The following is a 10,726-nucleotide window of genomic DNA, read 5'->3' as shown; positions in this document are numbered from 1 at the left end:
CTTTCTCCTTCCTTCCTCTTTGAAATCAATAAAGAAACATATTAAAACAAAAATAGATACAGAGGCAGAGCAGCATCAAACAGACTGTCAAACTACAGTGGGAAGGCCGAGAGGGTTGGGGGAAGGGGGGAGGAGATCAACCGAAGGACTTGTATGCATGCATATAAGCATAACCAATGGACATAAGACACTGGGGGGTAGTGGAGGCCGGAGGAAGGTCAAAGGGGAGGAAAAAAAGGAGACATATGTAATACTCTTTGTAATACTTTAAGCAATAAAACAAAATTAAAAAAAAAAAGCTACATGAGAATAAAATGAATTTGGAAAAAATTAAAAAAAAAAAGAGACCTGAGAAAGAAGAAATAGCAATGTCCTTGGAAACAATGAAGTGGATTTATCTATAACTAGAGGCCAGTGCATGACTTTAGCCCGGCCTGCGCCCTCTCACAGTCCAGGACCCCTTGGGGGATGTCCAACTGCCAGCTTAGGCTCAGGGAGCGGGCCTAAGCTGGCAGTCGGACATCCCCTGAGGGTTCCTTAGTGCTGCTGTGGAGGCAGGAGAGGCTCCCACCACTGCCGCTGCGCTTGCCAGCCATGAGCCCGGCTTCTGGCTGAGCGGTGCTCCCGCTGTGGGAGTGCACTGACCACCACGGGGCAGCTCCTGTGTTGACCATCTGCCCCCTGGTGGTCAGTGGCATCAAAGCAACTGGTTGTTCTGCTGTGTGGTTGATTTGCATATTAGGGTTTTATTATATAGGATGGTGAAAATAATGAATTCTGCATGGGCGGTGCTCAATTATACAGGATATACGGCAGGTACTTCCCTTTCTTTGGTAAGTGGTACCACACATAGTAATGACATAATTAAATCTAACTTACGGCAGTGAAAATTTATACATTGGTTATTGTCAGAAATGGAATCATTAGGTAGAAGTGGATTGAGATGGTTACAAGTAATTGATGTTATGATAATTTTTTTAGTGTCTTTTGAAAGAAACAATCTCTGGTTTTCTATTTGAGAGAAGTAGTATCATCAAAATATAATAAAATGATTTAAAAATATTTAACCAATAATTTTTGAAAGAGGAATAGTAAAATAGCTAATCTATGAAAAGCTATTGCTAGAGCTTCTTGGCTAAGGTAATAATTAGAGAGACTTATATAGCAGAATAGTGCTCTTATGGGGAAAAAAGCCCATTGTATTTGAAGAAATCTTGGGGTTTCTTTATTTCTATATTATTAGAAAAAAATCTTATTTTACCTTAAAATTCAAGAGCAGTTCCATAATTTTGTCATATATGCAAATACTTTCAGTCTGAAAAGTATGATGAATTCATTAACTATCTACTAAAATCATTTTTTGGACGAGCATCCAATTTTATACAATAAGTAAACTCAACAGCTACAGTCCTTCAAAGATATCTGAGTGACAATATCAGATTCTCCTGAGGTGATATTTTATATCTGAAAAGTGTGGCTAATTATTTGTGAATGTACTATTCGTCCACATAATTTAATAATTTACAAAGTGATCGTACCTCTTCAATACCAGCTATATTATTGACAGCCAGTTTTTTTAGAGAACTCTGAAGTTTTTTGTCATCAGCTGTAGCTGTTCTATGTACCACCTTCTTCTTTCTGCGAGCTGTACCCTGAAAAATAACCAAACAGAAGGGTTAGCATGCCTTGCATCTGGCAACTGCAATCACATGTCTTCCTATCCACAGTACTCTGAAACCCACATCAGAAATTGCTGACTTAACAGTAATGATTAATAATGCTCAGAATTGTTTGTCAGCCTAATCCAGATTTTTGAAGGTCAGTTCTAGCCAGTTCTTATTCTTTCCAATATTCAGCCTCTATCATTTCAACACTGTTTTCTAACAAAAGTTTTCTAATAAAAAATAACTTATAACTTCAAGACAATTTAGTGTGCTTTATAACTACTTTTTTACAGTACCTATCACACCCTGACAATAAAGTCTAAAAACAGTCTGAATCTTTGGAGGTTATGACATAATTAAGAATCAAATGCCTACTATGTGAGTGTTCTAGAGTCCTAGAATCCAGGGGCGAAAAACATCAGGTTCTTACCTTAAGGATTATATATTGCAGTGGAAAGGTAATAAATATTTATTTATTAACGTAAATAGATATATAAACAAATTAGATCATTTCAAAGGGGATAAGGGTATTGAGAAAACACAGTGATAAGAGTATTGTGTGGGAGCTAAGCACTATTTTATTAGAATGCTAAGGGAAAGCCTCTTTGAAAAGGTGACATATGAGCTGAGGCCCATGGGAAGATCTAGGGGAAGACTGATCCAAGGAGAATGACACAAGAGTGAAGTTGTTGTGTCCAAAGAGAGAAAACAGGCCAGTATTGGTTAGGGCAGAGTGAACATCAGGAAAGGAGGAAGAAAATGAAATCAGAAAGATAGGTAAGGACTAGGCCAAGTAGCCTAGAATGCTACAGGAAGGAGTTAGATTTTATTCCAATTGCAACAGAAAGCCACTGAAAGGTTTTAATCATGGAAATGACTTGATCTGATTGACAATTTTAAAAGATGACTGAGGCTGCTATGGAAAATGAACAATAATGAGATTAATCAGGAAGCTACTATTGCAGTCCTGGTAAGAGCTGGGAATGTGACAGTGGAGATGTCGAGAACTCACTGTCAGAAGAACCAACAGGACTTGCTGATGGCTTGGATGTCAGATATGAGGAAAAAAGGAATCTAGAATGATGCTTTGAAGTTTGGCCTAAGAATAGGCTGAAAATTATACTACTTACTAAGATAGGAAAAGCTCATTTCTAAACCGATACTTTGAAATTCTAAATATATTTTTCCACTGAAAAACAATAGAAAATAATGGGTAAAATTCCTGGCCAATTTATAAAAATGAAACTGAAAGCAGAGCCAAAATACTAACAAAGCAGCCCAAGTCTTGAGGGCTAAACCTTTCTGAGACCTGGCAGGAGTGAGGGGAAAGGAATGGAGGTTTCAATTTCTGAGTAGCTCCTAGAGTAGTACTCAGCCTTATTGAGGGTGGGCAGGGGCTTCAGTTTCAGCAACTCCAGTGGGAGTGGAAGAGCGCTCTGTGAGTAGCAGCAGAGATTGTAATAAAATCCAGCTGTTGAAGGATGGACCATGAGTTACTACATAGATGGTCATTTATTTGTGAAACATTTCTGACTCAGGGGTAGCTTAATTGCTTGCTGGATACCTCAACTCAAATGATCCTCAGACACCTTAAATTCAACATGTCTAAAAGCTTAGTCCATCAAACAATTCTTCTTATATTTCCTACGTTTTGTAGCTGGTTGTACCACCATATATCCAGTCTCTAAAGCCAGAAATCTGGAGCTTATCCCAGACTCTCTTCTCTCCTCTTCATCTCCCATATTCTATCAGTCAAGTCAATTCCAACCCCTATATTTGTGTGTCACATATTATAGCAGCGGCCTCTTGACTGTTCTCCCCTATGCAAACTTCTATTTCATTCAATTTTCCACATGCCAGCAGTTATTTTTCTAAAATGACTGTTATTTCCTTCTTAAAGTCCTTCAATAGTTGCCCCTTGCCTCTAGGATAAAATCCTCAGCTCCTAGAATTGTATATAAAACTATAATCCAACCTCAAATTATATACTCTAAATTCTAGTTGTACCAAACTAAAGCAAAACATCCCATTAAAACACCATATTACCTTAGCATCCTTTGTGCCTTTACATGTTTGAAAATGAAAATCTCTTTTTAATCTACTCACCTACCCTGTCACCTGTCTACCTAGAGATAAATTTTATTTATTCTTCACATCTCAGCCCAGTGATTACTTCCTTGTCTCTCAGGGGCAAGAATACCCTGTACTTCTTTTTTTTTAAAATATATTTTATTGATTTTTTACAGAGAGGGAGAGAGAGAGAGAGTTAGAAACATCGATGAGAGAGAAACATCGATCAGCTGCCTCCTGCATATCTCCTACTGGGGATATACCCACAACCAAGGTACATGCCCTTGACCGGAATTGAACCTGGGACCTTTCAGTCCGCCAGTTGACGCTCTTTCCACTGAGCCAAACCGGTTTCGGCCCCTGTACTTCATTTTAACATTTATTACTCTGCAGTGTAATTGTGAGCATGTCTCTCTTTCAAGTTGAGCTGTGTCAAGAGAAGGAAACTTTAACTTGTTTATATTCTGTGCTATGCACATAGTAGGTGCTCAATAAACTAGTTAAATGAAAAAAATGTGCCAACCACCTCGTTTAAAATATATATAATAGTGATGTGCTGTATCAAGCTTTTCTAGGTATATTCTATGATACTTGAATATCCCTAGTGTTTGCATTGGTACATTACATTTCATGCTACTTTGGTTACATGAATGTTAATGACTCCAAAGTCATATAATGGTATCACTATGAAAAGAGAAAGTACCAGTCACTTCTTCCCTTTACCCTCTTCTGTCCCCATTCCCAGGAGCTGTGGTTATCATCTAAGTAAATGACACAGCTCAGCTGCTACATAGTATCCTACCTATCCTTCCCAAGTCTGATGTAAGCACTATCCTTGCTTTTCCTTTTGCAAAGATTGTACTAGGCAGAGATAAGGGTAGAATGTTCTCCTTGAGCCTGGTGACAGAGCTGAAGGGGAATCAAAGATGTTCAGTGCTCAGAACTAGCTCTTCCTTAGGCTTTAAAGTACATGGAATAAGAATGCTCATGCTCACACAGGCAGGAATTTGGGAGGAAAATCTAGCACTGAACAAAATGTTACAATCAACTGGAATATCTTCAGTTAACCACTTGTAAACCAAACTGTAGCAGAAAGAGTATCCAGCACATTTGGGATGCCCTGATGGTGAATCTAACATAATAATAGCTACCAGCCCTGGCCAGTGTGGCTCAGTTGGTTGGGCATTGTCCTGTATGTACACCAAAAGTTTGCCAGTTCAATTCCCAATCAGGGTACATGCCCAGGTGGTGGACTCACTCCCCGGTAGGGGGTGTACAGGAGGCAGTCAATCAATGTTTCTCTCTCTCCCTACAAACAAATGATAAATCTTTAAAATAATAATAATAGCTACCATTTATTAAGTACCTACTCTGTATCAGACACCAGGTTAGGTGTTTTATAAATATTACTCTAATTTTTTGGAGCATCCTATGTAGGACTATTTCTCTTCTGCAGATGTGAAAATGGAAGCTTAACAAGTTTGGGTAGCTTTTTCCTGTCACGTAACTACCAGATGTTAAGAGGATTCAAACAAAGGTGGTTATTTACATTATACCACCAGAAAGAGAAGTCTTCTGGTTATCTACTTTAGATCTTGACAAATTATTTTCAAATTGGAATGTGGTTTGATCTTGATTATTGAAAAGATTTTAGATTTTCAATAACCACAAATCCAAATAATAATAATATCTGATAATAATACATCCTCCTACCAATTTTTTTTATGCCACACTCACCTTGCCCCCTATCCGGACCTGAGCCTGAAGTTTGGCTAACTTTTCTTGATTCATGCTGTTGGTAAATCTAGGGGGGGGAAAAATAGATTTGTTAAAGTTACTGTTTTACCAAAATAAAATAACTGTTTATGCAACAGTACCTTCTGGTTCATTGAGTTTGCAGCATTCATTACCCCCATGATCATATTAATACTGCCTATGTTCTTAATAAATATTAATAACTTTTTCTAGCTTCATAAACCAGATATTAAAAGAACAAAAATTAAATAATACCACGAGGGAGCCGAATATGCAAATAGAATGGGATTCAAAGTTACCTATTTGAAGATCCCTCCTTAAATGCACGATTCAAATAAAACCTAACCAATTACAAAATCTCTGTAGGCAACCCAGTTTTTCCCTCAAAGATTTTTACAGCGGAGAACTGTTACCAAATGTTATTAGCACAACCTTTAAGTAGATGTTTTTCTCCCAAATCACATTCTGTATTCCTTGTAAGCCATAAATAAAAAACAAACCAACAAAAAAAGCTGAACAAAGAAAAAAATTCAACAATAGACTGTCTAGCTGTCAAGATATGAGGTACTCATGTCCTCTATTCAAGGTCAGATGGTATGTTAATAACAAGGAATGAGAACCAGATTTTTAGAGGTTCAGTGCTTCTGCAGCACTTTCCAGAGTTCATTCAATACTTTGCAGTGATATAATATGCAAGCTTCTCCCCTCCCCTTCCTTTTGCTTGCATACAGGGCATAATGCCTCAATGCAGAATTTGACAAAAAACATATCTCTGCTACATTAATACTAAAATTTTTTTTTTGGGGGGGGGGGGAGAAGGTGAAGAGACTCTTAATAAAGCCCTTTAAGGCTAAACTTAATTTTGAAAATTCTGAGAACATTATAAAGTCATGAATCCTAGTCTGGTCAGTGATATTTATACTAAGGAAAAAGTTCTTAAGTTTATAATGAACCATAACATTCCACACTATATAAACAAATAAAAGCCAGTGTTAAAGCCTTGTTTTACTTGTTCTGTGGATCAACAGATCATTACTGAGATGTGAGAGATGGCATAAAGTACAAGCCTTTTTTTGGCCAATTCTCTAACTTCTTTATAATCATCATTCAGATGAAAAAGACTGTTTTCTTCATTTGAGAAGTGAAAGAGAATCAAAGATTATTCCTAAACATTCCATATTCTGACACTGTACTTAGGCACTAACCTGTGTGTGTGTGTGTGTGTTGTGTGTGTGTGTGTGTATATATATATATATATATATATATATATATATATATATATATATATATATATATATATATATATATATATATATATATATATATATATATATATATATATATATATATATATATATATATATATATATATATAACTGCTTTAAGGCCAAATAAAGTCCAGTTTCCAAATAACATTTTTTTATATTAATTCAGAATTTATTTACAGTCTTCATTTTCCCAATTGCGCAGCCTAGTCAAATAACATTTAGAATTTATGATTCCTTAAATCTTCGCTCAGCACTGAATCACAATGTTCAAGCAGCTAAAAACAATCTCTTATAAGAGGAAGTGTGATTAGAATACAAAATCAGAGATCTTTAGTGTGTCATACACTTAAATTTGCTGACGTAAATCCCAATCTCTATGCTCAGTATCTACAGAAAAGGACCAATATTCATTTTTCTCAAAGGAATTGGCTATGAAGATGTAGTGAACCAACAAAGAGCTAAGGACTTTTTTGACCAAAAAAAGGGGCTAAGTGAAACTATTAGAACTAGACATAGGGTAAATAAACCTTTTGGGACGCCTCTGCATTTTCAAGTGACAACCCCCAAGAGATGGAAGAGAAGAGACAGAAATCAAGATAGAGTCCTGACTTGTCTGAAACAAAAGTAACAAAACTAACTATATCAATGTGCACCATAAAAGAATAGATTCCATTTTAGGTAATCAGGACAACAGAGAACTTGTTCTCAAGGAGTATCTCAGAAAAAAAAAAGCATATTAGGGAGGTTGGAAGCTCAAGGGGGTAGGGGAAGAAGGGGGGTCCTTTGTCTATTAGCAGGTTGGGGTGTATGGAATTCAAGTAGGAAAGGGGAGTGGTCTGTCTTTGAGAAAGGTCAAGCTTAGAAATGTAAACCTTAAAGGTCACCTGGCCTACTTCCCTATTCCTCAATCAACCTGTAATTTATTGTCTTGTATGTAAGGCCGTCTCAAATTCTTGCAAGCAGCAGCAGGGTAAAAATTATGAACAGTTCACCTCCCTTCCACTTGCATAGATTTGCAGATGAGGACCCAGAAGGGAGAAGACACTTTCTAGGCCCAAAAGGGAGAAGTAACTTCCTAAGGGCATATGATCCTCGAGCTCTTCCTTGGGGACCCTAGAATCTTTCAGCCTTTTCCTTACAGACTCAAGAAAGGGTGTCAACAATGAGGTTATACTCAATATTTATTGAGTGCCTAAGTTCCCAACATTATAGTAGGCATTTTCACATACATCATGTTTACACAGAGGGTAATAATTTAGCCCTTAGTCCCGACCTTTTTTTTTTTTTTTTTAAATCGTGTTGGGTTTCTCTAAGAGAAGCATAAGCTTTGCCATCAGAAGAATCAAGGTTCTACCACTCAGCCTTTCGGAAAGGTATTTCACTTCTCTGAACCTGTGACTCTTCTGCACTAGAAAAAGTGTTTACGCCACACACTTCAAAGCGTGCTGTTCATGGTTAAAGGTTATCAATAGCACAGGGTATGACTCACAGTAGATTCGCAAAAACTGGTAACTATTGTTACCAATCCCGAGGGGACAGCTACGGTATAGTCAGTGAAAGGACGCGGGACAGTAAGTTGAAACCACCATCACTAGCGATGTCACACTGTGTCAGTCGGTCCACCATCCACCTCCTGACAGCCTACTACGCAACCAGAAGTGGGATGGGGCTCTCAAGACCCGCCGGGCAGCGTCCCGGAGCGGGAGGCCGACTGGCAAACAGTTGTTGCCATTAGGAGGTGCAGAGTGCTGCCACGCAATTCGGTCCAGGAGGTAGGGGGCCGGGGCTGCAAACCTCAGTTTCCCTCTCTGCCGGGGAGAATCAAATGAGACGATAGCGGACTGGCTGTGCACAGCTCCAAGCTCACAACACTGTTTGGATAATGGAGAGTAACCGGACAGAGGCGGGGGATCACCCGCCTCCTGGGGCCGGATCTGGATGGCAACAGCGCGGGCCCGCTCGCCCCCACAGAGGGGGGTGGTGCTGGGGACCTTCCCTCAGGTGCCGACCCCCAGCTGCGCCGCCGGTAACCGACAGGCCAGGCTAGCCGCCTCCGCCCCCACTTCGCGCGCCACGGCGGAAGTGGCAGCCCGAGAGGCTGGCGGGTGTCGGAAGAAGAGGGCGGGGGGAGACCGTGCGCAGCGGCCTATGGCCATGGAGTGGCGGGACCGCCGGGGGTCTCACCTGAAGCAGGGAGAGTCCTCCAACACCAGCACGCGGCAAGAGCAAGATGGCTGCCTCAGCCCAGACAGAGAAAGACGACGGAGGCGGCGGCGGCGGGAGCGAGGCCCACGTGATACAGCCAGCCCTCACCAGAGCAACCTATCCGGGGAGAGCGAGTGCGAACTACAGGGCCCAGCCTGCTATGCGCCTCCCAATGGAAAGGTGACAGGTGCGGATGGCCGCGGTGCATTCTGGAGCTTGCAGTCTCCCAAGCTTTCCATTGTGTTGGTGCCTGCGATAGGTAGGGAGCCTAATAAAAGCGCAGGGTGTATTTTTGTTTGGGTGTGTACTTTGTCAAGTGTCTTTTACTAGGCATTAAGTATGCTCTGTCGTACTCAACTAGTCTCCACTTAGGAGGCGAGACAAGACATTTTGACCTGTTATGACATACAGAGAAAAAAAAAATTGGAGAAATACTCAACCCACCAAGTTTAACCCCTTCCCCAACAATTTTTTTGTTAAAAACGTTTCTTTTTCAGACTAATTTTTTTATTTTGGTTCTATATAGTATTTTTGATGCTGGTTATGAAAACAGTTTGTAACTCGTCTTCCTATAAACCATATTTTTTTACGATATTTTCTTAGTATACTCGTCGACGACTGAAAAAGAACATTTTGTGAAAACGAGTATACACGTTTCTGCCGGGGAAGGGGTTTAAAGACAACAAAAGCAAAATAAATAAATAAAAACAACAAAAGCAAATAGATTTAACCAGAAGAAGCTCGACAGTTTAAATGCCTGCAGTGACTTCTGTCCTGGTTCCCTGAAGAGCTAAGCTAGGTCAGTTTTGCAATAACAGATACCAAGTTCGGGTATTTTTCAGAGCAGGCATTGGTTAGTTGCATAATCCCTGAGTGGAAGAATTGCGGTTGCCAGGAAAATAAGGTCCAGCGCTTCTTCCCCAGCAAGAAGAGGCGTTCTTGCAAGGCACGGAGACCGTGTACAGGTTGTCTAGGTCTCCTGGAGACCAAGCAGGAACCCAAGAATGAAATCCAGTAGTCTAGTCTTTTATGTTTGCGGCGGGGGAAGTGGGACCCGAGGCCAATGGGCAACCCGCCCACTGTTTGGCGCGGCTGACTTCGCCGATCGATAATTTGCTTTGTTAATATTAAGTGCAGCGGTTCTAGGGGGCGGGGCTAGCCTGCTGGCAGACGCAACCAGCAACGGTTTCCGAAGCTTCCTCCCCACCCCATCACTATCTCAGCCCACTTTTTCTCTCAATGTCCTCCGACTGAACATCCAAAATCGGGGTTGGGTAGGTGGAAGCAACTTGCGTTGGAGAGCAACACCTATACCCTTCTACGTGATCTGCACCTTTAAACTCACTCGATCACAATCCGGACCCCGGAGGCACCACCCACATCCGTTTAACATCACTTCCTTCAGAGTTAAGGGGGGAAAAAAATCCTGGGAACTCGAGGGGTTGAGTTGAGCCGCGTTTGGGGAAGGGCGCGGACCTTCTGCTGTAGGACTCCGGCTCTGCGTCCGCTCTGCCCGGTGGCCCCGCGCACTTACCACCATGGAGCTGCGGCCTCGTCTCGGGGCCACCTGTTTGCTGGGCTTCAGTTTCCTGCTCCTGGCCACCTTTTCTGATGGACGTACTGGGCTTGGAAAGGGTCAGACCGCATTCTTATCTTAATCTTTACTTATCCTGGGTCCCAGCCCAGTATAACCCTCTTCTCCTCTTAACACGACCCCCCTCCCACTCTATCTCTTTAGTCACGCCGGATTCTTTTTTATCCTAG

At 40.9% G+C, this 10,726-nt stretch overlaps 2 protein-coding genes across 4 annotated transcripts in view; one reads left to right on the top strand and one right to left on the bottom strand.

Moving 5' to 3' along the window:
* The window catches only part of BTF3L4 (basic transcription factor 3-like 4), a 23,884-nt gene extending 14,861 nt beyond the window's left edge, over positions 1 to 9,023 (bottom strand). The window contains exons 1-3 of one of the 3 annotated variants that reach the window (XM_006768313.2): positions 8,942 to 9,023; positions 5,472 to 5,538; positions 1,539 to 1,652 (exon numbers count right to left, since the gene is read on the bottom strand). In XM_006768313.2, coding sequence (XP_006768376.1) covers positions 1,539 to 1,652; positions 5,472 to 5,525 — 168 coding nt within the window. In that variant the 5' untranslated portion in view covers positions 5,526 to 5,538; positions 8,942 to 9,023. Of the gene's footprint in view, positions 1 to 1,538; positions 1,653 to 5,471; positions 5,539 to 8,246; positions 8,442 to 8,941 lie in introns of those variants that run through there. The other 2 variants (XM_015566941.1, XM_006768314.2) reach the window with 2 other exon arrangements.
* A 1,335-nt stretch (positions 9,024 to 10,358) lies between these two features.
* The window catches only part of TXNDC12 (thioredoxin domain containing 12 (endoplasmic reticulum)), a 19,315-nt gene continuing 18,947 nt past the window's right edge, over positions 10,359 to 10,726 (top strand). Inside the window, exon 1 of the mRNA XM_006768312.2 lies at positions 10,359 to 10,597. Within this exon, the coding sequence (XP_006768375.1) occupies positions 10,501 to 10,597 (97 nt within the window). The 5' untranslated portion in view covers positions 10,359 to 10,500. The remainder of the gene's footprint in view (positions 10,598 to 10,726) is intronic.

The sequence above is a fragment of the Myotis davidii genome, unplaced genomic scaffold, assembly GCF_000327345.1.
Source record: "Myotis davidii unplaced genomic scaffold, ASM32734v1 scaffold79, whole genome shotgun sequence".
NCBI lineage: Eukaryota > Metazoa > Chordata > Mammalia > Chiroptera > Vespertilionidae > Myotis > Myotis davidii.
Note: the sequence above shows the minus strand (reverse complement) of the source record. Positions and strands in the feature narration are given on the sequence as shown.